Source organism: Centroberyx affinis, unplaced genomic scaffold (assembly GCF_046629955.1).
Source record: "Centroberyx affinis isolate AG114_WGS23_722 - 3 ecotype Tasmania unplaced genomic scaffold, CSIRO-AGI_Caff_v1 ptg003040l_1, whole genome shotgun sequence".
In the NCBI taxonomy this organism is placed as follows: domain Eukaryota; kingdom Metazoa; phylum Chordata; class Actinopteri; order Beryciformes; family Berycidae; genus Centroberyx; species Centroberyx affinis.
Genome location: NW_027281130.1, coordinates 89,403 through 116,334, shown reverse-complemented (window position 1 = coordinate 116,334; position 26,932 = coordinate 89,403). Strand labels below are relative to the sequence as shown.

The following is a 26,932-nucleotide window of genomic DNA, read 5'->3' as shown; positions in this document are numbered from 1 at the left end:
CTAATGAATAAGATGTCTCACTCTGTGGCGGAAATAGAGTGTGTGTGTGTGTGTGTGTGTGTGCACATGCTATCCCCTGGGTTTGGTGCCCTGCAGCGGTTCCATGTAAATTATCTTATCTAATCTTATCTATTATCTAATCTTATGTAAACTCTGCTGCAACAACTTTGCAGTGCAACCAATGTGGGAAAGGTAAAGCCCTTATCAACAATCCACATTGTGGCCAGCTTTATTACAGTGTCTCGGAGCCAAGGGCTACAAAGCATGCAGTTCTGGTGAAGTTGTCTCACTTCACATATCTCTCGATAAAGTTGTGTCAGAATTCTGAGGTTTTAGAAGCATAAGATACATTTCTTTGCAAACAGTTTTCTACAAATATTAAAAAGCTTGCAATTTTCACCAGTAACTGCATTTTTGTCTGATCAAAGCCCCATGACTAAAAACGACATGTACTGCAATTTTTACAAATCCTCCCACTTCTCCCACAAATAAACCCACACGGAAAATGCCAAAAAAAGAAAAGAGCCTCTGCAAAATCAGGCACTGCTCACTGGAAAGGAAAGTCGCACATAGTTTTCAGAGACTGACGGTTGCCATGCCGATACACATAGAAGTGATCACCATAAGTCAAATTATCCGTCTTCATATGTCCTACGAGTATTTTCTTTTTTTTTCCACATTTCACATGTGCAGATGATCAAAAATTAGCAGCAGTTATTTTTGTGCGGCGAGGAGCGTGAGTGTGTTCATGCGCGCGCCCACACACACACGCGAACACACACAGACAGACGCAGCTGAGGTTAGGGAGGAGGTCAGGAGATAGGCACCATCTGACGCCAGCAGATGGAGTGATGGATGGAGGGAGGGAGGAGAGGAGAAACTTGAAATCGGGACGACAAGACCAAATGCTTATCGGCTGCTCTTAAGGCGCTGATTTCACTTTACATCCCGTCTGCTCCAGCGCGCTCACCTCATGCTGGAGCGGAGGAGATAGCATACCATAGAGTGTGGCCAATAACTGTGTGTGTGTGTGTGTGTGTGTGTGTGTTTGGCTCATGCATAGGGCCCTCTAAGGATGTGTTTGTTGTTTGCCATCAGCTTCACTTAAAACAGGGCAGTGTATTGATGCAAGTGGTGCCTTTTAAAAAGGACCAGATGCCTCTTCCTCAAAGTAATTTTCAGTGCAAGAGGGCCACGTTTTTGATGCCCGTGTATTGCCCTGGTGTGTGTGTGTGTGTGTGTGTGTGTGTGTAATATGGGTGAGCCTTACGATAAGAGAAGGAGGTGGCTGTATGTGACTGATAGTTTGAAAATGTGCTCTCGTTTTAGTCAGGTTTTTTTTTTTTTTTTTTAATATTCTGCATTGACATAGCAGCATCCTCGGTTCAGTACCATTCAAAGCTGCACTTGGCAATTTCGCACTTTGGCGGCCCCGAGTGGCAGCGAGAGGTAACAGTTTGACGTTTTGAACGTTTTGAAGGACTTCATTACCCAGAAAATATCAGTTAACGGATTTCTTCTCCTAACCGTCGTCGGTGAGTCCGGCTTCCTCTGAACGAGGAGTTCGCTTGCTGCTGTTTAGGAGAAAGTTTTAACGATATAAAAATCGTACCTAGTGCAGCTTTAACTTTGTTCGACTTCGACTTTCTGCTGCAATGCTACACTCTCTCTCTCTAGGACGTTTGGCCTCCTCTTTAAACCTCACCTTAAGTCATCTCTCTCTTTCTCTCTCTCTCTCTCTCTCTCTCTCTCTCTGTGTTACAGAATGGAGCAGTTCCAGGCGAGCCGATGAAGAAGGATGAAAACTCGCGGAGAGGGAACTGGGGCAACCAGATTGAGTTTGTCCTTACCAGCGTGGGCTATGCGGTGGGCCTGGGCAACGTCTGGAGGTTCCCCTACCTCTGCTACAGAAATGGAGGAGGTATGGACAATAGTCAACATCAAGAGTCTACACACACACACACACACACCGGGCTTAGGTGACAATTTTCACTGATTTAACAGTGAAATGTATTGAGGATTCCTGGAATGGATTGAAACATTGTACAGAACAGACTGGTTTGCAGTATTACTAACGGACTGATTGTTTGTGGACCAGGGCGACGTATGGAGGTGATATGGGAGAGGTATGGGACAAAGCAGTGTGCAAAATACAAACATGTTTCGCTGCATTCAAATCTGTGAGGAAATCCAGGCCACGGAAAGATGTTTCTACTTACTATGCTGTGAAAGTAAAGATTAAGGCCTAAACTAATCATTTTACAGTCCTAAAATAGTTGGCAGTGGCTTGCTTGTTAATTCTGGGTTGGTGGCTATAGGTCAGTGTTCAGGCTTAAGTCATGCAATCAGAACTTGTGTGATGCAGGTGTTGAGCCATCTTGGGATCATCAATAATATCAGTGCAGTTTGATTTTCGATTTTACCCTTTAACAGAGTTTGCATGTTGTTTTATTCAGTGGCTTCATAAGTGGTGCATCTCTTACCACTGAATCTAGTTCTCCAAACTTAGGCTTTTGGCTCACCTGCCAATGGTTGATTGAATTAAGAAAACCTGCCAAAAAGCATTTTTACTGGCTAAAATAAGTAATATACAATTTTCATAGAAATATTTTGCCCTAATGGTTTTCATTGCTATTTCATGTATACAATCAGGTGTGTTAATATGAAACTTGCTCATTCACTTCTACAATGGATCAAGTTTGTAATTCATCATTAAGTGCAACAGAATTCAAAATTATGAGTGCGGATTGAAGTGTACCCACCACACACACACACACACACACACACACACACACACACACAGAAGTCCAAATGCTTCACATTTTGATATTAATCCATTTAAACCTATGATTAGTAATGTTAGGCCAGTTAACCAGGCAGTTTGCAGAGTTTAAACGCTTGTTTGTGTAGAGTAGGCAGCCAATCAGGAGCCTTTTTCAGACAGAGTGATTGTTTTGCTTTGATGGTGGCCAGAAGGGACAAAGTTGGAAAACAGGCAAAGACCAAAGACTGTATATAACTGAGGTATTCAAACGTTATCATCTCAGAAGAAGCCATTTACTGGCATTTGGTGTTAATTTGGATTAGACCCTGGATTAGACTAAATTGTGCTCCAGAGGCCTTTGTACCCCGCTTAGAAAATATTCCAGGAGAAAAGCACCAATGCACAGTAAAAGCCGTACAGTTTGGTCAAGGTCCTCTAACTGTGTCAGTGACTCAGGCATCGTTCCCACTTTAGTTCACATGTTTTCACTGCAAATATTTGGGTTAGTCTTGTATGTTTAGCAGCTATGCATCCCCATACAAGGGCACAGTGTATGTAGGACATGTATTAGCTCATATACACAGCTGCACATAGCATGGAGTGGCGGAGAGAGCCGGGCTTGACCGGCAACTCGCAGAAAATGATAAGGTATTGTACAGTATCAGCTGGCTGCACCGACCTAGTTCACACAGAGACAATTACATGAAAAAATACGCACACATACACACAAACAGTCCCTATGGATTCTGGTCCAGTCTAAACCCCAAACCACCAGAGAGTTGCTGCACCACTGAACAGTTAGACTCAACCTCACATTCAATGGGGAAGTTACTATAAGGTTTTTTCTTTTTTTTTAGGATTGTAGTGTTTTTTTCAGTTTTTTGTTGTTGTTTTTTTGCATTGTTTTGATCACATGAACTGTGCTGTCACAGGTCTGATTTTTACAGCGGCTTATAAGAATCTCATTCACTGCAATGGTTATTTTTAAAATGTTTTATTGTTAATGTATTTTTTAGGGCTGTCCCGAATACCATTTTTTTGGGCTTCGGAGCTTCGGTAGTAATCAACAGCGAATATTCGAAGCTTCGGCCGCAACAATGTATTTTGTTTAGCTCTACGACAAAGAAACAAAAAGCTTCATTTTATATAGTGGGCCTTCAAAGTGCTCTCTGAAACTAGGCCTCAGATGGCTTGTGTCCCTGAAATGAGAAAATTAAAACTTTGTCATAGAGCTAAACCAAATACATTGTTGGAAAGGTCTTGACCTGGAGAGTAACATGTGTCAGTATGAAGATTCATACTGGCTCCTGCTTTGAAATACTGAGCTTTGAACCTTGACCTTGGTGCATGTTTGAAGGCTTATAATTCAGCAACAAAAGGGGTTACAGACATGGGACCAACTGTTATGGAGAGCTCTTGACCTCAGCTCTCATGTGAGTATAGTCAATAACTGGGGGCGCTGTCAAATATGGGCAAAATATGGTTAAAATAAATTTTCACCCATTTAACAATTAGATATTTAAAATCTGATTACACAAATGCGTTTACCATCCACTTAAACTCCTCAGTGGACTCTCAATTCTGTATTTACAACTTCCAATTCTAGGAAAAACACTAATAATATTTAGAAACTACAATTCCCTAGAGCCGCGCCATGCAGCTTGATACAAATCAGCCGAGAGTTGTAGTTCTTACGGTTTTCAAATTAGGGTTGTAAATCTAGGGTTGTAAAAAGATATATCTACTGAATATATCAAATATGTAGTACAGCCGAACTAGTAATTACACTGCATCTAGATGATCTATGTTAAGAAAAAGTAAAGATGTCGGTTTATTTGAGATATTTTAGCCAAAACAGGAGTCGAACGCGCCAAGTCCACCCACAACAGCCCTTCCGTGAGCCACGTCATCCGTGTGTGTGTGTTCGACTCCTGTTTTGGCTAAAACATCTTAAATACATCAACATCTTTACCTTTTCTTAATATAGATCATGTGGATGCGGTGTAATTACTAGTTCGGCTGTACTACATATTTGATATATTCAGTAGATATATATTTTATAACGTTTTTCATCGTAACAGTCGCTGAGGGTCATGGGTAATTTTGGCTAATGTAGCTTCCGCTATATTCCAAAACTGACAAGAAAACTTGATTTCTCAGAATCGAAGGTGAAATAATTTAAACGGATGGCTATAACAATAACTATTGTATTGTTGAGTTATCAAGGACACTTTCGTGTTTTTGTGTTGAGAAATGTTAAAGATATCATAGGTTATGTTAGGGCTTTAGCTGGCGTTTTGCTTCACCATGGGAACGGCCGCTGAGGCTCCTGGGTGCTCCCGAGTCCCGACTGACAGAAAATAAACGTGGTGCAGGCACGAAAGATACTTCCAATTGAAATACATTAGTTTGAAAGTCGTGCTGAGTGACACGAAAAAAATGGAAAAACCGTGTCCATGAACACGAATCAATAGATTAAATTACGTGACTATTTCACAAACTGCCGTGAGACCGGGTTGTATTTTTGCAGCAGAATAGCAAAATACCTTGCTCTCCTCAGCATAGACACATCACTGAAAATGCGGGGTGCTACTTCAATATATGACATATTTTCCTGAGCTCTCACCCTAAAATCAGTTGTGATGAAAACCAGGCTGGTTTATACTTATTACTTATACTGTACATATATATTTTTTTCTATCCAACATTCCTTGGAAGTAACTGGAACTTTGCTTTTTCATAAATTAATTTTTTATACACAAACATATAGGCTATTTCCTCTTTTGTTCAATTCCGCAAACAGTCCGTCTCTTGCGTCCTCGCCTCCAGCTGTCTCTTTGTCATCTGTGTTTCTATCCCAGGTGCCTACATGGTACATAATGGAAGGCTGACAAAAATACAAAATAGATGTTTAGATTTGGTTCACTGGTGATCTAATATGGGAACTCATGAACCTGATTTGTCTCTCCTGCAGATGTTTTTGTGTTTCCCCATGTCATCATGCTGTTGCTCTGCAACTCCCCTCTCTTCCTAGACCAAAGGTGTCCTTTAAAAAGATGATGACTCCCTGTCCCTGTCCTATTCTTTCTCCCCTCTAGGTGCCTTCATGCTGCCCTACTTCATCATGCTAGTGTTCTGCGGCATCCCTCTGTTCTTCCTGGAGCTCTCCTTTGGTCAGTTCGCCAGCCAGGGTTGTCTGGGAGTCTGGAAGATCAGCCCTATGTTCAAAGGTTAGCGCTGGTGTGTGTGTGTGTGTGTGTGTGTGTGTGTGTGTGTGTGTGTGTGACTACGACAAAGACAAAAGACAAGTGGATAGCGATAGAGCAATGACAGATATTGCTACGGAGGGACTTAAGGGATTAAGGGCAAGATGAAAAGTTGAAGTGTGTGTGGAAGAGGTGAGAGGTGAGTTTGTTAACAGTCTCAGTGAGGAGGAATCCACATTCAGCAGACCTGGAAGCACATCGCATCACCTCACATCACCTCCACTGGATATGACTTACAGGGAATACAAATAACACGCATATCACTGCTTTGTCTGGTATTGAGCACAATGCGAATCTGCATGTGCTAGATTCCACAGAGGAAAAAACTTATCTCCCATAAACAGCTTTCCTATCACCATTTTATTTGTTTGTTTTTATTTGACTGACTTTTAATTTAGAACTGACCTTCTTGCTTCTTGCGCTCGTCAAACTGGAAGTCACTGATATGCTAATCAGGCGCACAAGTGCATTGCGCATCTAAACTTTGGAAGCAATTGGGGCCCAGATTATTTTCCACTTTTAACCTGATTAATATGTTTTGCGGTGTGTCAGAGTAGGGAAAGAGATCAGTGAGATTTACTAAGTCAGAAAGTGCAATTAACATGCGGTATTTAATGCCACAAATTCGTATTCTGTATTGTTGTGTGCTCTATGCTCATAATATGGTGGAATGAATGGAGCTAAAGTGAACGAATACGAATACTTGGACTAGGAGGATGAGGTACTTCCTGGCGGGGAGTGAAAGCCACACAAGCAGAGAGAGAAGGCAGATTTTTTCTTTTTCTCATGATCACATTTTGACAAAAACTTACAAAACTTGAATTAAAGAAAAAAAAAATGTTAAGGCAGTTTAAGTTGTATATTTAATTCAGTGATAAACAGGGTATGTCCACGTGTAGATACATCACATAGAGGAAGCTTATTGGCTATATATTTTTTTTTTTTTTAGGCAAATGCTTACAGCTCCAGTCAATGAAACTGATCCCTAACCCACTTAACAGAATGACATAACATCTGCCTAGGCCTACATAACAAAATTATTTTAAAATATGTAAACAAATATAGGAACAGGGAGATAGCTTCTGGTCTACTGGCTCATTAGGCATGCTAATGCTGTCTGGTTTTAATTCAAATAAAAAAAATAATAAAAAAAAAGCATGATCACAGCCCCAGTTAAATTTCTAAAAACCAGGCAAGAAAAAGAGAGAGATCTAAAAAAGGTAGTTGTTGTGTGGGTGTAGGTCATAAGTCAAAAGTGTCTTATAGACTGCTAAGGTAGGTTTGTTTCCAGATTGAGGTTACTGTCACACAGGAGACTGTCTTGTCTTTATAGCCCTAGTTTCTTTGGTCACTACTCCAATGCTGTTGCTTGAGAAGAGTCCGCTCAGTTAACCTAAACCAGCAGTTGTTTTTTGGGTTTGTTAGCAAGCTAATTACCTAGCAGGCTAATTCACAAAGCTGATATTAATAATAACAAGCAAACTACTAGCCATGACTAAAGCTTCTACTAGATTAGTTGGCGAGTGTGCAAATCAGATATGTCAACAACAAGACAGCTGTTAGCTACCCAGATACTCTGACATTACCTAAACACTGGGGCCAATATGTGTCTCTGCCAGGTATGAAAAAAGGCAAAAAAGCTAATTTCCTTTACCTTCAACTTCTAATGTTGTGTCTTTCTCCATTCCTTCTTTTTCCCTCTCCACCCTCCCGTCTGTCCCTCCCTCCAGGTGTGGGCTATGGCATGATGGTGGTGTCCACCTACATCGGGATCTATTACAACGTGGTCATTTGCATCGCCTTCTACTACTTTTTCATGTCCATGACCAACTTGCTGCCGTGGACCTACTGCAACAACCCCTGGAACACGCCGGACTGCAGCGGGGTGGTGAGCGGCAGCGCCAGCTCCCGGCTCAACGCCAGCCTGGCTAACGCCACCACCAGCCTGGTGGCGGGCGTGTCCGAGGCAGTCAACCGCACCAAGAGGACCAGCCCCAGTGAAGAGTACTGGAAGTAAGGGACCGCAAGAGATACCGTTCTGTGTTTAAGTTGATAAAATGCCTGCCAGTGGTAAAATTGAAAACTGGGTTGTGTGAAATATTTACATTTAGGCATTAGGCAATTAATTGATTCAATCAATCACCAAGATTGCAAGGAACCAGTAGTAAGAATGTGAAGGGTCAGATGACCATAGAATAATCATGTCAGAGCAAAGTGTTAGGAAAAGAGCTAGAGCGATAGAAGGGATTTTTAGAGAGCAATTCGAGTGAATGGAGGGGATATCATTCAGTGGGGAGAGGGTGACATAAGATGCCCATGAAGATTTATTAAGATATTTTTAATGCAAGCCCACTGAGGAGTATTAGAAGTAAGGGAAAGCGTCAACAACATACATGGTTCAAAGTTACCCCATTGTTCATGGAATGAGATTAGTGCCAACAGAGATTATATTTTCACATTTTGAATTAAACAATATTTTTAAAGTAAATTTTTAGAGTAAATGAATTCAAAATTGAAGGCCCAATTAGAAATTGAATGCAATACCTTGAAACTGAATGAGACTTTTTTTTATTGAATTTAACTTTCAAATTCAGCTTTGTGAGACACACATCCAGGCACAAGGGATTTTTCTTCCCTGAGTGATGACTGGAAGGAGTCACCTCCTCCAAGGCTGCCAACAGTGGGCCCTGTTCACCATCCATAAGTCGTGCCTTGCTCATCTCCTCAGCCAATGACCCCTCACTTGGTGAAAGAGTTACAAATTGTGTCCTATAGCTGCTAGTACTGGGTTGCATAGACCGCTAAATACATCATTTTGCTACCTTGCATACAGATACTGTTGATTGAAAGCAGTGTATTGCAGCCTGGCAGGCCTATAGTTGTTTACACACTGTCGAAAAAAAAACTGCCTAGACCAGCTAAAGCTGGACCGAGGTGGTCTGATACTGGTTCAGGTGGTAAATGGGAAAACTAATACTGGTAGACCAGTTAAGACCAGCATAAAAGTTCCCAAAATATACTGCTGTTTTAGCAGGTGACCAGCTGCGGAAAGTTAAATTGAATAATGATATTATTCACTTTCAAGCCATTGCATGATTGTGCCGTATAGATTCAATTTTTGAACTAAATTAAATTATTGAAAAAAAAACATTTTATTTTGAATTTAACAGTTCAATATGAGCATGATAAATTCAAATTTCTAAAAATCCAAATGTAATCTCTGCTGGAACACATTTCTTTCCTTCATTTCTCTGTGTTATCACCAAAACCAAACTACAGGCTGATTTTCAAAAGCATTTTTATCTTAACTTACTACTACTATCTTAGTGAATTACTCTCCCTTTTAAAACCTTCATCACATCTCTCTTGCAAGTGTGTCACATTGCAAATTTCACTTTGTCACAGAAAGAGGTTTGGCCAAACAAGCATCAGTTTATAATAGTCTTTGTTTTATAAGTTTTGTGAAGTCGCACAAACATCCTCTTCTGCTCAAATGTTTATCTTAGCTCAGAATTGACTTGCACTTTGCAAGATAAGGTAAATCAAACAACCCTCGTGTTTGCCGAATGTATTCAAATATTTGGCCCAGATCTGACCGACTGGATCTGTCATAACTCCTGAGCTGTGAAGGGACACTGTCATCAGCAGTGATCCAGGTCAGATCTTTGTCCCATTAACATCAACCCAGCATCAACAGCCCAGTGTGAAAAGGGCATCGCTCATTATTTAAACAGCTCTCATCAAAACCAGAGTTATCATTATTAGGTACATGATGTATTAATGTATGGTGTCGAAGAAGCAGAGATAAGCCAACAGGGGAACGTGTGCTATGGTTTCACCCTCCAGTCACGCACCATCAAATCTTGGTATTTCTAGTAGGTCACGTACAGTAATTCAGCTTTTGTAATGATCTTGTTTTTGGTTGGTAAATACCAGTGTGGATTAAACAAGGGGAGTCAGGGGCATGTTTGTTTGGCTAATCCTGGCTAACAGCTTATCCGCTGGCCTCAGGTGTGTGTGTGTGTGTGGCACATACCACAAGCTATAGTCCACTGTACAGTCCTGGTTGTTTTGTGATACTTATTATTGTTGTTTTAATTAATTTTGCATTTAGATAGAGTGCAATTAGGCACAGTAATATCCAGTTTTGAATACTCAGAATAAGCTCTAATCCTGATTATAAAAAATCCAAATGAAATCCCGAGATATACCACCATAAACTGGGTTACTGTATTCACCTTTACTGTTTACTGTTGTGTTTTTGCAGGCTGTGTTAAGTTCAGTTTAATATTCAGCATGTTCTATTCATTCATACGGGGATATTCATGAGCGTATGTGAAGATGCATATAGCTTGTGCGATATAAAACTTTATCCAGAATGATCGCATTCACGTAAATACAGTCATTGAGTGCAATTTCTCATTTAAAATAACAAAACGACTTCAGAGCAAAGAAAGTTTGGGAGGTGTAGCTCATGAGCTTTCCTCACATATTATCCCTCCCCATTTCCCATCTCTCCTTCACTGTGCAATACTTCGGGATCTTCCTAAATCATGTGTTCACAACAAAACGGTGAATATCAAGTACAACAAGGAAGGTCATATACAACGAGGTTTGAGGAACTTTGCCTCGGGGATGTCGTTGGGTCCAGACCATGTCACAGTGCATTCACGATTCCCTCTTGTGAATAAGATAGGCAGCTGTGATACTTGTCTTGCCCTGAGCATCGAAAAACAAAATATACTCAGTGAGCTACTGTGTCTGTGCTGACAAGTTTATCCAGTTTGTGTTTAGAGGTCAGGGTTGCTCTGCCCTTTATAAAGAGATACTTGTTTTGCTGTCTTCTGTCTGCTGAAATAAGCCATTGTTTCCCCCAGTCAAGTTGTAGTGTAGCCCTGAAATATGGGACTGATGCAGGGTGCAGGACACATCAGAACAGCACTCCTTCTATATCGTTAATTGCTGGACATATAGGCTCTGATTGTCCCTAAAGCAGTGGGTTTGTGAAAGTGTGAAGTAAGGCCAGACAGATGCTGTTTTTTTTTTGTTGTTGTTGTCGCTTTGAAAACTTGAAAATCCATTCTCTTTGACTGAAAAGTAGAGCGGCTCGAGCTATCAGTTACAAAGTTACAGACCTGTAAATGTCAAATGCTGAAACATCAGAAGTATGTGAAGTAGCTCTCTATCCTGACAGAAGATACAACCTTTCTTCTCAACCTTTTGTTCCCCATCTCTCTGTCCTTGTGTTCCATCTCTCTCTCTCTCTGTCTCTCTCTCTCTCAGACACTATGTGTTGAACATCTCAGATGACATTGGTAACTTCGGAGAGGTGCGTCTTCCTATCCTGGGCTGCCTGGCGGTGTCCTGGGTGGTCGTCTTCCTCTGTCTCATCAGGGGGGTCAAGTCCTCTGGCAAGGTCTGTCTCTCTCTCTCTCTCACACACACACACTCACACTCACACTCACACACATGCACACAGATGTCATCCAGCCTTGCATAATCAGGTACAGTCTCTAGCATTTGTCTGTTTGAAAATCAGTTTCTAATAGTTAAAGCTACACTAGGCAAGAGTTTTATGTAAAAATTCATATTGTGATTCATTTATCAGCCTAAATCACAAAGTGGGGCGAGAGAGAGAGAGCGTCCCATCCCTACTAATGGAAACACCGTAGATTTGTAGAGTATGGACACTTCTCCGCCCACAAGAAGTGAAAAATCAAAACTTAAGAACGAAATCCAACACTCCATCCAGAGAGCATCGTTTCCCTCTCTCATCCCTTTGGTTTCCTTTGGTATAAAGCGATCACAGACCCACCGGGTTAGTAAACAGCATGTTGTGGGCAGCTTACTGACGTCATGTTGCATGTTTTCTCGGGATTGAAGATCAAGCCTAACTGGTGTGTGTGTGTGTGTGTGTGTGTGTGTGTGTGTGTGTGTGTGTGTGTGTCCAGGTGGTGTACTTCACAGCCACATTCCCCTATGTGGTTTTGACCATCCTGTTCATCCGAGGCATCACCCTGGATGGAGCCATCAACGGCATCATGTACTACCTGACCCCACAGTGGCAGAAGGTCCTCGATGCCAAGGTATCTACCTATATAAAGACATAGACGGATAGATAAATACAATAAATCTCTAAATGTAAACAAAGGAAACAGCCCGCGTGGTATCGTCGAGGAAAAAATAGGCATGATTTTTCTACTCTACTTCACTCGTCTTCCTACTTTTGACTGTTTGTGTGTGTATTTCTAGGTATGGGGAGATGCTGCATCACAGATCTTCTACTCTCTGGGTTGTGCCTGGGGCGGTCTCATTACCATGGCTTCCTATAACAAGTTCCACAACAACTGTTTCAGGTTGGTACTCCTGACTATGAATAACCAAAAAAAAAAAAACTATGCTTCAAGTTAAAATATCTGCCAAAAGCCTCAAAAGAAGGGGAAAAACTAATGAGTGTGGCAAATGATAACTGTCAGTCAGTTCTCTGTCAAATCTACTGGGCTTCAAACACACTCAGCGCCAAAGTAAGATCCATAGACTCAAGTCTGATCTCAGTGAGTTCCGTTACTTATAGGTGGAGTCTGAGAAAAGCTATGTAGGGTTTTCCTAATTGTGGCCAAATATGGGGAAAGTCTCATAGGGTTTGGCCACACCTCCCTTATCTTATGCTGCAGTAATAAAAAAAGTGCCTGTCTGCATCTGCCTGTGTGAATATGAAATCACAATCAAAGTCTGTGCATTTGCTCATGTTACACATGTACACACACTCACATTCACACACACACAAATACGCACTGCTTTGTAGCTGCTTGCAGTGAATGGAGCAGAATGGAATGTGTTGCTTGGCTGTTCTGCATCAGGCCACTGTGTCAGCAGAGATTAGCATGGCAGGGCCGGCACAAAGAGGTGAGGAGGATAACGGGTCTTTGGTGCCGCAGCGGGCTAATCAGAGAGGCTAGACCTGAGGAGGGAGAAGGAGAGAGGAGATGAGGAGGTGTAGACGAGAAAGGCAGGGAGGAGGGAGGAGGAGAGACGGACGAGAAAGGGGAGGAGACGGGGTCTACTGTACACGGCGGGAGTCGACGGAATATAGAGAGAAGACGCGACATGCTTACCGGAGGCGATGACGCTGCAGGAGAGAGGGAAGAGACAGCCGGAGAGAAGGAGGAGAGAGAGGATAAGTTGTTTATTCAGGAAGACAGCTGAGAGAGTGATGGAGAAAGTGAGAGGAGGAGGAGAGGGTGGGGGGGGGGGGGGGAAGAGGAAGGAGCCTGAGGTTTCACCTTCTGGACTCAAGAAAAGAGAAGGCTGAGGGGAGGGAGGGGAAAATGTGCGATAAGGAAGGACAGGAGGAGGGATAGAGATAACTTATTTCTTTTTTTTGGGGGGGGGGGCTCCTGTTAAGAAGCCGGTTTTGCGCCATGCGTGCGCCGAGGGAGGAGGTGGGGAGAGAAGGTGCAGACGGAGGAGGGGTGGGCAGAAGAGGAGATAAGGGAGAGGAAAAGATGTCATTTATTCTCCCGAGCTTGAGGTTGTGCTGTCCGCACGCGCCGACGGAGTGAGGGAGTCGGGGAGGAGGGAGGAGGGGTGGATGGTGGTGAGGAGGAGGAGGAGGGCTGGAGATATCATTTGTTCCTCTGCCAGGAGCTTGAGGTTGTGCTATCCGCGCATGCAGCTGTACAGCAGCCTAATCAGCTTCTCTTCTGCGGTGCCGTCCCGGTGGAGTCGGCCCTCCGCCCTCCTCTGACGCCCCCGAGTGGCTGAAACGGGGAAGCGCAGTCTGTGTAGTGCCGGGCTGGGGGGGGGGGGGGGGGGGGGGGCTTCAAAGGGGACTGGCTTCTCCATTGTTGCCGTAAATCATTAAAAACATCCTCTTTGTTAACTCTTTGTAAATGAGGGTAAGAGTTCTCAACTGACTTGAGTTTTCTCTGACATTTATGACATTTATGACGGTGGTCCTGGACGGTTCTGTTTTATGATTTTGATTTTGAATTCTATCTCCTGTCATTTCTGGGCTAAGGGCCACATAAAGGGCCACATAAAAAGGCAGTGGAAAAAAACAGTTCCCAAAGGGTCAGAGAACTTCAAATAGAAAAGGTGGTAAACAGTTTAATGCACAAAACAAGAAGAACTTGCTATAAATAGTGCTAACAAGCACTTCAAAGCAATAATGGACACAAATACAGGCTTGGTGTAGCAGCCACTCTATACATTGTGCATTATATGGTTTCCCACCGTTTCTGTTTGAAGGGCTAAGGGCTGCACAGTGTTTGAGAGTGCAAACATACCTTTGTCATATCTGTATTCTCGAACCTAATATTGATTTATAATGAGAAATGCTGGGTGTAGCTCTATTCAGAACCTCCTCCTCACCCCATCCACCCCCACCCCCCCCCCCACCATTACATCACTCTCATTCATCAGGATCTATAACGCTAGAAGTGTCTCCAGAGGACATCATAAATTAGAGATTAGAGATTAGAGTCTTGACGGACTCGTTTCTAGCTTTATATGGATTCTATTTTTGATACGGATCTAGTCCTCTAATACTGAACCGTCCAAGGTCATAGGAAAAACATCTACCAGTACTTTTTCCAAGTGGATTATTTTCCCAAACTGCAAGAGAACTGTAGCCCTGCCTCGTATCCATAACCTCAATATACCCTTAATTATAGCTTTCAAAAAATATGAGATTGGGGCTTTAATTGGTGCCTTTTTACTTTCACCTCTGAGCTGCCTCTCCACTCACATAGATTGAATGATTATCATCGGTTTTAACAAATGTGCTTAGGTTAATTATATCTTCAAACAATTTAACAAGTTTATATACCCATCAGTTTTCTCATCTCATCTTCTGTACACATGGACAGTATTATTGTATTTACAACTGTGCTACCAGTATGTACACTAGTTTCTTCAGAGATCAAGTTTAGTCAGAGATCATGTCAAAATGTAGGATAACAACAACAACTCAGACTACTAGCCCATCAATTAAAATGTAGATCTGCATCCCAACTGATTTCACAGATTCGCTGTAACTCGGGGGACTTGACCCAGTTGAAATCAACAACACGCATATATTATATTATATATATATTATATTCAATATTACTATGATTAACTGTATGAAAATGAATCTACTACCCAGTAGGGCTGCAACTAACGATTATTTTCATTGTCGATTAATCTGTCGATTATTTTCTCGATTAATCGATTAGTTGTTTGGTCTATAAAATGTCAGAAAATGGTGAAAAATGTGGATCAGTGTTTCCCAAAGCCCAAGATGACGTCCTCAAATGTCTTGTTTTGTCCACAACCCAAAGATATTCAGTTTACTGTCATAGAGGAGTAAATAAACCAGAAAATATTCACATTTAAGAAGCTGGAATCAGAGAATTTTGACTTCTTTTTCTTAAAAAATGACTCAAACCGATTAATCGATTATCAAAATAGTTGGCGATTAATTTAATAGTTGACAACTAATCGATTAATCGATTAATTGTTGCAGCTCTACTACCCAGGCTTTTATATCTATTTCAATGTCTCCCAGTTTTTCTACCAAAGTCCTTTTTTATGTCAATAGATAAATTGTTAATACCATTCATATGGGGCGGTAACAAACCTAGAATACACATGGAATTTCTTCAACGACCTAAAAGACAGGGGGGATTAGCTCTCCCTAACCTTATGTATTATTACTGGTCAGCTAACATACAAAAATTATATTCTGGACACAACCTCCAAAGACAGACTGGTGTAAAGCGGAGGAAAACTCCTGTCTGCCAATTTCACTCTATGCCTTTGTTACAACCAAGTTGCAATTTCTAATTTCACAATATACGTCATGCATGCCCAGTTACCACCTCCACCCTTAAAATCCGGGCACAATTCAGACAAAATTTTAATCTGTTAGATTTTTCTGTCCAGAGTCCCATATGCAATAATCATCTATTCCTTCCTGCTAAACTGGATTCCACTTTTCAGCATGGCAGAAGTTAGGTCTCTTCAAGTTCAGTGATCTTTACATAGATGGAACATTTGCCAATTTTAATCTTCTATTGGATAAATTCAATCTGTCCAGATCTGATCTATTTCGATACTTCCAGATATGGCACTTTGTTCGCACACACAGCCCAGCATTCCCTGTCCAACCATCACATTCAGGAATAGATTTGATTCTTAAAATCCCCCTGCATTCTAAAGGTATGATATCAAGTATTTATAATGCCATATTATCGCTTAAGAATGTAACACTTGATAAAATTCGAACTCTTAGAAGAACTGGGAGTAGAGATATCAGATGAAACCTGGATGAACACCGTGAGGAGGGTAAATGGAACTACATCCTGTGCTCGTCTCGGCTAATACAGTTTAAGGTTGTTATGTCACATGTTATGGGCCTGCCCCAAGCTGACAGAGTTCTGGTCCACTGTTTTTTAACACCTTATCTAAAGCATATGACACAGTCATACAGCCTAGTTTTGAAATTGCCATGTTTTGGAGTCCCAGGGGACGATGTTTCACTAACACAGAATATTAAATAGACCCTCCAGGATGATTGGAAATCTAAAAAGCCACCTAACGCCTCACTTTGGATGAAAGACCTAATGCTATACCTTAACCTGGAAAAAATTAAATATTTCACCTGAGGGTCAAAAGAAAAATTCCATACAATTTGGGACCCCATGATGTTATATTACGAAACAATTAGGCCTAACTTTCTACCCATATATTAAATTATCCATTATGTCATTACTTTCTTTGTATATAGCGGACAGTCAATCCCTATTTATAACTAGTTCCTGTCAATCTGTATATATAAGTGCTGATACATCCATAAGGTCATTATTTATTTATTTATTTATTCATGTATTTTATTTTATTTTATTTTATTTTATTTTTAAATGTATGATTTAACATAGAATGTATATAGGCAGTAAGAGCTAAAGGGTGGGGGGTTAGAGTATATGGGGTTAAAAAAAAAAGGGGTTGGGGGTAAAGTGTTGTTATGCTTGATCTCTTTTGGTATATACTGTATGTCTGCACTTAGCTATCCTTGAATAAAAAAAAATGTAGGATAACACAACAAAGGAAACAGTTTAACTAATACTGTTTTTTATTTTCTCTTTCTTATGTACAGGGACAGCATCATCATCAGCATCACCAACTGTGCGACCAGCGTCTACGCTGGCTTCGTCATTTTCTCCATCCTGGGGTTCATGGCCCACCACCTGAACGTCCCGGTGTCCGAGGTGGCCGACCACGGCCCGGGGCTGGCCTTCGTGGCCTACCCAGAAGCCCTCACTCTGCTCCCCATCTCGCCGCTCTGGTCTCTGCTCTTCTTCTTCATGCTCATCCTTCTGGGACTGGGGACTCAGGTGAGGCCGGGAAACCGATCAGAGGCGCATGTGAACACACACATCATGCGTAAATGTCTGTTTTGAACTTGTGTATTTGCCGCACATGTAGCACTCAAGTCCAAATCGACCAGTGCCAGTGCTATATTTTGATCCTGCATGTTTGCCATGCTGGAAGGTCTTCTGTCATACCTTTTGTCCATTTTGACCCTATGTCTTTGCCGTTCTTGCAGTTCTGTCTGCTGGAAACACTTGTAACGGCCATCGTTGATGAGATTGGTACAGACTGGATCATGAAACACAAGACTGTAGTCACGCTGGGAGTGGCTATAGTCGGATTCCTACTGGGAGTGCCACTTACGACACGGGTAAGCCCCATCACACATAAATACATCTTTGAACACAAATGCACATGTAACTTTTTTTCTGTTATGGAGATGCAGCATTGACTCGTTCCCTTGTATGCTGTCTGTGTTTAGGCAGGAATCTATTGGTTGTTACTGATGGACAACTATGCTGCTAGTTTCTCTCTGGTCATCATCTCCTGCATCATGTGCATCTGCGTCATGTATATTTACGGTAAGAAGGGTATTACTTAGAATATGGTGTGTATAGCGAAGGACCCCCAAACTTAAAATTTGTAAAACTTGTATGATACTGGAGTAACAGAGTTGTTTTCATTGTTGCAGGCCACAGGAACTACTTTAAAGATGTTGAGATGATGCTGGGCTTCCCTCCTCCTCTCTTCTTCAAAGTCTGCTGGAGATTCATCTCTCCTGTCATTATCTCTGTAAGTGGACACACACACACACACACACTCTCTCACTCACACGCATTCAAATGCATGCCTGCTAATCTGGGACCACAGTTCTAGCGATTTAACCTGAAACTTTGCAGACTGCCTCTTGATCATTTTTATGAAAGAAAACACTGTCAGTGTCATGACATAATGATTTCGATATTCCCTTTTTTTAATGTAATCGACACCTGAAATTATCACCATCACATGAAATATGAATGAAATCACCCTAAAATGTCTGGACTTGTTTTTTTGAGATGTGAGATTTTTGCTGGACACAAACAACACATTGATTCAGCAATCTAGAGGACTTTCAGGGTAAGGTCCTCAGTTCCCTGCGTTGCTGACACACTGTTGGGGACCTGACCTACATTTTAGCTGCAATCAACACTAATCTGTTTGGCCGCTGTTGCTTTGTTCCCAATATAAACCTCTAAAAGAAAGTCTTTCTGACTGGGAAATGAACACATGCAGCTGCGATCAATGCTATTTCCCAAGCAGGCGTATTAGTCCACTAAGCTGCTGGGCCAACCAAGAAATTCATTGTTGTGGATTACTGGTCAGATTTCAGCCGCTTTTGTTTCCTCTTTCATTTCACTATGCAGACTAATGCCCTGATCTCAAGGGCAACTGCAAAACCATGACTAGAGTTTGCTGCTGTTTGGTACAGTGATGCTTTTTGGCATCATCTCTTTAAAGTAATAATCCACAACTTTGTCATATTAATGTCCATTTTGCCACTTTCTATCACCGCCTGATATCACACAACAGTGGTTCAACCTATACCTAGTTCATGAAAGCTTTTACATTTGCTGTTCTGAACACCTATGAGGGGCTCCTCTTTCACCGGGAAAAGTCCTCTACTGCACAGGAAGTGATGCGTTTCATGTTTACGGAAGCAACAACAGCAGCTTGTTTGGAAAAAGTAGAAGAAGATAGAAAAAATAGATGAAGCCGCAGTCTGCATTGAGCGTCTTTGCGGTTACAGTATGTTGGGCCAGTGCCTGCATTGAGTGCAACATTGAGTGTTGAGGCAGCTAAGCAATATTGAGACCAATCAAATCAGAGCAAATAAATGATGGTTGAGAGTGACAAGTATACCAGCAATTCCATTTGAACAGTGAGATTTCGTTTTTTTTCTATCTGTTGATTCATCTTCTCATTTAAACTTTCTCTTTTTAGTCATTACTCTATTTCCTCTGTATTTTTAAACAAATCGCAAAGTGAAACTCTTGTCAGATGCAGTTTCTTGGCCTATTGCATATCTATTTGAGTTGAGTTTTAAACCTACTACCTCTCATCTTCTCTCTCTCTCTCTCTCTCTCTCTCTCTCTCTCTCTCCCTCTCTCTCTCTGTGCTCTGTCCCCGTAGTTCATCCTGATCTTCACGGTGATCCAGTACAAGCCCATCACCTACAATGAGTACGTGTACCCCGGCTGGTCCCTGGCTATCGGCTTCGCCATGGCCATGTCCTCCGTGATCTGCATACCTATCTACGCCCTCTACAAGATCTCCAAGTCCCCAGGAGCGACCTTCAGAGAGGTACAGCCCCCCCGCCACCCCCCACCCCATCCCCCCACCCCTTCTGGACAGGCCTCCCTGGCGTCTTAACACTAGAGTACAGCTGATATCAACAGTGTGCAGTGGTGCGAGGCGAAAGATAACACCTCCTATATGACAACGAAATAACTCAGATGTAGAAATACTATATAAAGTTATAGCCGTTTAGATTCCTATTATTTTATCTGTCTTTATAACGCTTAGTGTAGCTTTAACCAATAAATCCAAAAAGTGGTGCTTTAGTACTTTTCCAATATTAAGGACCAACCTTAGTGTTGTTATAATGTCCAAACACAATATTTTAAACTAGATATGATGAGATGTAATAAAAATATTCAGATCCTCCTCATCATAGTCGCTGAAAAATGTCAAAATCTTAAAAAGAAATGCAGTATTCTGGTAACTGGTAACATATAGTATATATTACCAATTGTAATTTAATATTACCATTTATCAACTTTCTTTAGAGCTGTTGTGTGTGACCACATTACAGCATGAATGAATTATGCAGTACTAGGGATGGGACGATATATAGAAATTCAATATGTCGCAATACAAAAACGTGGGGCAGAAAAATTAATCTCAATATTAGCTCCATTTTATTCTTCTATAGTAATCACAAATGAGACAGCTTGCTCATCGTAATTTCACAAGCTCTCCATGGAAATTATATGATTTTCACTTTGTAAATGAAAGAACAATATACCTTGTCGAACTTAGAGGGTACCATGTTTCCCTCCATATTGACGCCACTCTGAACCACGTCTCTCTCCTCCACTCTCCCTCTCTCCCTCTCTCCCTCTCTCCCCCTCTCCCTCAGCGGTTGAAGAGCGCCTGCCGACCACACCCCAAGTGGGGCCCGGCCCTGCAGGAGCACCGGACAGGCCGCTACGCGCCGATGGCCTCCGAGGACACCGTGGAGGCCCGCCCGCTCAAGGAGAAGGAGGAGCTGAAAGACGAGCTGAAGGAGGACGAGAAGGAGAAGGAGAGGAAGGACGACATCAGCCTCACCATCCAGGGCAGCAACGGCTCCACCAACACACACAACAACCCCACCCCCAGCGCATAGGCGGCACCCGGCTCCGTCGGGCGTTAACCCCGCCGCCCTCCTCCTCCTCCTCCTCCGCCCTCCTCCCTCTTCCTCCTCCCTTCTCCCCCATCCCTCGCTTCTCCTCACCCACCTTTCCCACAGTCCTCTGTGGGGGAGATCCCGTTCGCTGGAGACCTTTACATATTGTAAGGGCTTATTATATCTATCCTAACCTCTTCTGTCTTATCTGTATGTTGTCTCTAGAGAAAAGAAGAAAACGAAAGGAATATATAAAAAAAAAAAAAATTGGGGTCATCATCCAAAAGATTTTTCGTCAGGAGGGAAGGGGGGATTCGTATTGTTTCACATAATTTAATAATGCAGTTTGTTTTTCCTTTCATTTTTTTTTTTTTTTTTTTTGTAAAACTTGTATGCGTCACCTTCATATGCAGTTAAAGTCAGAGGTAGATTGTGGCGAAAAAAAAAGACAGGGCGGCGCGTGTTCGTTTAGTGCAGCGACGGTGGAGGGACACACACTTTTCTCCTTTTTTCTGTTAGCTGGGTCCATTTGGAATTGGCGACTCTCTAGTGACGGACGGTGCCGGTGGTTTTCGAAAGCTGGAGGCAATATGTCTTGTTGTGGTGTGATAGGAGGAGGCGGGTAGTATCACTGAACTGGCCGTATACAGTTTGTGTCAGTGTTGACGCTGATAGATGGGCATAGGCTGCGAACTATGACCCGAAAAAGAGGCGGATATACTCAGCTACATCAACACGGATGCCTACATCATATGGACACACGTGCATATTAATGATATCTCATTTCCCGGCGTTGCTTGGAACTCTACTGTACATTTTATGGCACACAGTGACCTCAACCATAGTCGATCTCAGCTAAGTCTAAGCCTATTGTTTGTATGCTGCTTCTTTTCAAACGTTCTACAGAGCACAAGTATTTAACAAACACCCTAGATAGCTACTGATAACTTAGGGAGCTCACAAACCGGGAGTGGTTTTAATGATTTTCTGTGAAAATTTCCTCATTTTGTAACGTTTTCAGCGAGGCTGCTGAAATCGATCGCGTCGCCAGAACTCGGCAGAGGAATAGCAGCGGGCGGAAAGTGTGTTGTACACTCTGCCTCCACGTTCACGTGCGGACACACACACATACACACACACACACACACACACACACACAAAGCATATATGTTTCCAGTTTTTTGACAGAGGCAGAAGAGATCCCAGTGCCCATTCTCAGGGTCCCAATGAAGTTACACTTTCTGGTTTGATGTTGTTCCTTACCTGTGGAAGCCTTGTTTTGACTAAGGTGGGCTGTGCAGACTATAGGGAATTAAAAACCACCTAACATTAACGCTGTTTCAGTGTTGAAAAACCAACACCTATACACGCACACAGGCACATACAGTACACACGCGCATATGCACACACGCACACACACACACACACAAAACAGGTGGATGCAACTCTGTATATAAGTGCCATCTCTTTTTATGTCTTCCAGGCGTTCTTTTTCTAGTGAAATGCATCTTGGGATGTGGCATGTGGAGGAGGGTCCACGCTGTCGACAGGAGCCGCTAGCATAAGAAAAAGGATCGTAGGTGGTGTGTGTCTCGTCGTAGTCTGTCTCCCACAAGTTGTAGCAATTTGCGCCATCAAGGCATGTTACCAAAAACATGTTCAACATGCATGAACTTTATATATCGGTGGCATACAGTAGTAGGTGGGAAACTTGTCTTTCTTCAAATAAAAACTATATATATATATATCAGAGAGACTGGTATGACCTCAGTCTCTTTGCAGTGGAATCTTAAATGTATTTACAGATATTTTGTTTTTTAAGCTCTGGGCCAAGCTGTTGTGCGATGAGATGATGAAAACAGATAGAGCGAGAGAGGGAGGCCACTGGCCCGGAGATGGAGCTTGTTCCCGGAAGAATACAGAAAAAAAAACAAAAAAAAAACGACCGAATAAAAACAATCACCTTAACTGAATTATGTAGTTGAAATGTAGTTGTATAGTATCGTTCTCTCAATAGAGTTGTCTTATTTACCTCTCATTATTGTAAAGTAACATAGTAAATAATTATAAGAAAGGCAAAGTATGTTTATTTTGTAAAGAAGCGACAGAATCTTAAATAACCATGTTTACTCCTTCCTCATTCATGACTTGATTCGTGGTCATTTTGTTGGAGGGTGTGATGGGATAGAGATTTCCCAGAAGCGTCCTATTTGGAAGATCGTTTTTGTCCGGTCAGCATAGAAAAGAACAATGATCTTAGGACTTTGGCTGGATTTACACAGGCAACACCTGAGCTGCTCAGGACGCAGAATGGTTTCATGGCCGTCAAAAAACGGAGAACAAGCACATGAAAAGTGATTTTTGATCATCTAGACAGCCATAAGATCAGATGTTCCTGTGTATTTCCACCCTAAGGTGCTTTGTGGGAGCCCTGCTCAGGCGGTAGCAGGTTGTTGTTGGGGCGTGTTTAGCTTCACAGGCGGGGACGCTGTCGGATTCGGCTGCGTCAGGTCCGGTTCTGCTGGTTCTGCTGTTTCCACGAATTCTAGTTTCAGTTTTACATTGTTTGTGACCTGTCTAATCATGATCCAAAACACAAGCAAAAGAAGTATCGAGGGCTAGAGGGCTATTAGGTTGATACTAGAACATACTGTGTATATACAGTATATTTATGTATAGAGAGAACCTGGGAGGCATATATGTTTATACCTGCCAGGCTCTTTAATGGTCATAAACATGCTGAAGCACAAATTCAGACTAAATCTGCACCTCTTTCATACAAATTTAGCCACTATTATCCATGGTCCTGTTTTGTGAAGATAAACTGGAGACAGTGCGGTTGCTCCAACAGCCCACAAGATGGCGTGATTCTGACACTCAGGGTAGTTAAGGCACAATAGTGGTCTAGATGGAAACTAAAAGCAACAAACAAAAGCAAAGTCAGCCCAACAGACACAAGACTAAACCGGTCTGGTTTTGATGAGGGCGACGGAGGCGATGGCAGTGATGAAGAAGTCTACTTTAAGCACATAACCTCAAATGTAGTGAAGACGATCATGATAAGCACATAGTCTCCCCAAACGGTCCTTGAAGGAAGCACACATTTTTGTAACCGCGTTTTCTAACAGGCTTTTTGTACAGAAAGGTGGTTAAGTTATGGAAACATACGCAGGCTATTTCCACACATTGGAGAATCGGTACGGTAGCTTAACATATGCTTGGTTGGAGATGTGAGTTTGGTCTGAAGCACGGTGTTAATCTAATTTCTCCACACTCTGTTTTGACCTTCTGGAAATTGCCTAACCAGTCCCACTGGGTGGGGCGATCCAGCTTACACTGGTTCATTCCTAAACTAGTTTTAGGGCCTATGAAGAATCTTGTGAATAGTTTTTTTTTTTTTTTTGAGTGAATTCATATTTAAAGCAGTTAAATTGTGTTCTTACAAGACCTGGTGCTCTACCAAACACTACATTACCACCACCTTTTACTGAGGAGCAATTTTGTGGCTGGAAACATAATGGTGTCTAATGAAGAGTTCACAGTGAAGTAGTTGCAAAAAACAAAACAAAAAACAAGCTGTACACTGTAAATAAATGCTCTTAAAATCATGCTATCCAGTTGCATTAGGGGATTCCAAGTCAAGGAAAATGACAGTTTTCAATTAATTAAATACGAAACTATTGCTTGTAGCTGAGACCGTTTGTGACTGCCTGTCTTCTGTGTTATTGCTGTAGTGAGTGAAGCTTAGCCCCCACACTACCATGCTATCTATCTCTCTATATATCCCATCCCTCACCATCTCTGCTGGCCCCACAGCTCTTCCTCCCTTTGTAAAGTAATGTTAAAAAAAAAAAAAAAAAGTAATAATCGGACTGGTGTGTGTATGTGTGCGTTTTGTTTTTATTTTGGGGGCGGGTAGGTGTGTTTGTGGGAGGGGCGTTGTTTCGTTTTGCTTTGTTATTTTTCTCGTAGCGTAACCTAGACGACGTCGAGTGTATCGTGTATTTTCTGTGTAGTGGGTTAGCACTTACTGCTGAGCCCGCGCGTAGAGCGGGGCGTAGTGTCAGTATTGATGTCAGTGTACTTCTAATCCATCAGAACTAGCCAAGTCCTATTCTGCTAATATACACAGTCTACCTTTTAGAAGAATTTTTTTTTGTACTAAAAGAAAAGAGAAAGAAAACCGCATATTTTATCTTCCGATTTTAATCATCGTTTTATCCATGTTCGATGACACTACTTTTTCTTTGTCTTCTTGAAGTTGTATACATAGAAAAATACGTATAAGATAAAGCCAGCTGATATCAAAAGCATTGCCAAACAAAAAGCTTTGGATCGAAACTTGAACTACAAAGGAATGCTTAGTTTTTACTGGGAGGTGGTGGAGGTGGTAGCGGCTGCAGCTAATGTGTTTTTGCTGGGGAAAGGCCGTGGTGTTTAACAGTATTAAATGTACTTAAAAGCTATTTTTCACAGCGCAGCGCCAACAGCCCTGCGCTATATATTGTTCAAAGTGGTATTGTATGAGTGCACCACAGTGCGGCTCTGTTTACAATCCGTTTACAACATTCTGTGGCCCTTAACTCAAAACAGTCTGGCTTTTTCAATCTGGTTGAAATGTGTGTCCGTGTGGCGGAAAACAAACAGAGAGCAAAATCAAACGCCAAAATCACTAACACCGTAGCCGAGATTGACTGAACGTGTTTTTACATCCATGAACTGTTTCAGAATAGGACCATAGCCACACAGTTGTCCCATGTGTCCAACATCAGCGTGCGGTACACATTCATCCTTACCCAGCTCTGGTTGATAGTGTTTCTAACATCACCACTTACTACTGTCACTTAAGACTCTCCCCTTTTTAAAGGTCTATAGAGATTCTTGTGTGGACTTTGTGAGGCAATTGTATGACAGTGTTTAGATACCAGATGAGGGTCCAATTACTATTTGAAACAGATTTGTTTGCTTTTTAGATATTGATTGTTCTAAGCTAGTAAAGTGAAACCACTTCCTAAGATTATCCCACAAGAGTGAGACTTCACCCATTTGGCCCTCTGGGAAGGCAAAAGCAAATGCACAGCTTAATTGAGAATAGCTCTAATGAATTGACCCAGGTCTGGTAATACTAGTGCACCATTGCTCACTATCAGTTTACACTGAGACGGCTGGGTAGAAAGTCTCTGGATGTTGAAGAACGTGGACTACAAGGTTTTGACCATTTTTGTACACAAACTCACAGTGCAACTCCTCTACTGTACTAAAAACAAAACTGTGATTTTTATCTTTTTTTTTTCTCTGCAATTCTCTGCAAATTGCAGAAATGACCTCTTGAATTTCTTACTACTACTCATATAAGCATAATGCTGTCTCATGTTTCAGCACTTTAAAGAAATCACTTGTTTTTATAAGCAACAGGAAAAAAATATATATAATAATAATACGCACTTCCATTTTGAAATATGTACAAAAAAAAAGTCAAGTAAAAAAAAAATGCCTTTTTCAGTGGTCTGGCTGAAAAAAACTGTCGTGTACAAGTGTCAGTAGACGAATGCTGTGTTGTTGCTATGCCAATGTAAATTCTTTCATGGGAGGAGTGGAGAGGTAAAGCACAAATGAAAAGAGAACACAGTTCTTCTGGTACCTTCTATCATATCTATCTATCTGTCTATCTATCTAACCATGTCTGTTCTTCTTGTTCTTCAACCTTTAGGGCCAAAATCCATTGAAATGTCTTAGTCCTGTCAGCTGTATATCGTAAACTGTTCGATTACAAAATGGTAAATAAAATCTATTTTAAAGATCAGTGCACTGTGGTGTTCTTATGTCATATCTGTAGTGTGATGGAAATATTTTATATATATATGTACTTTTCCACTAGGTGGGGTTGCAGAGGCAATTATTATTTTAAACCTTTATAGGTATAGATGAATGGCACACAAAACTATTCAGTTTCTATAACTTTTAAAGGTTGTTCATTTTCATTTCATGTTGACATCAACCAGGTGATGTGGCAACTGATGCAGCTCCTGTGAAGATGAAAATCTATTGCAGTCGGCCTGGAGAAGCTGTTTCCCTACAATATGTTCAGTAAACATTACTATCATCACATAGCAACTG

General features: G+C 41.7%; 1 protein-coding gene across 1 annotated transcript; it reads left to right on the top strand.

The window, feature by feature from the left end:
• Positions 1 to 1,752: 1,752 nt before the first annotated feature.
• slc6a9 (solute carrier family 6 member 9) lies at positions 1,753 to 20,815 on the top strand. Its single transcript, XM_071537399.1, has 12 exons — positions 1,753 to 1,921; positions 5,863 to 5,994; positions 7,761 to 8,043; positions 11,314 to 11,446; positions 11,982 to 12,116; positions 12,283 to 12,386; positions 17,171 to 17,408; positions 17,621 to 17,755; positions 17,867 to 17,966; positions 18,077 to 18,177; positions 19,558 to 19,728; positions 20,567 to 20,815. The coding sequence occupies exons 1-12, from the start codon at positions 1,789 to 1,791 to the stop codon at positions 20,813 to 20,815; spliced, it is 1,914 nt and encodes a 637-aa protein (XP_071393500.1). The 5' UTR covers positions 1,753 to 1,788.
• Positions 20,816 to 26,932: the final 6,117 nt, after the last annotated feature.

Bases quoted from the DNA above. Each gene is read 5' to 3' on its own strand.
- slc6a9 (XM_071537399.1), top strand. From the start codon at position 1,789: ATGAAGAAGGATGAAAACTCGCGGAGAGGGAACTGGGGCAACCAGATT. The intron at 1,922-5,862 runs GTATGGACAATA...TCTCCCCTCTAG, and splicing joins CTGCTACAGAAATGGAGGAG to GTGCCTTCATGCTGCCCTAC. The intron at 5,995-7,760 runs GTTAGCGCTGGT...CCCTCCCTCCAG, and splicing joins GATCAGCCCTATGTTCAAAG to GTGTGGGCTATGGCATGATG.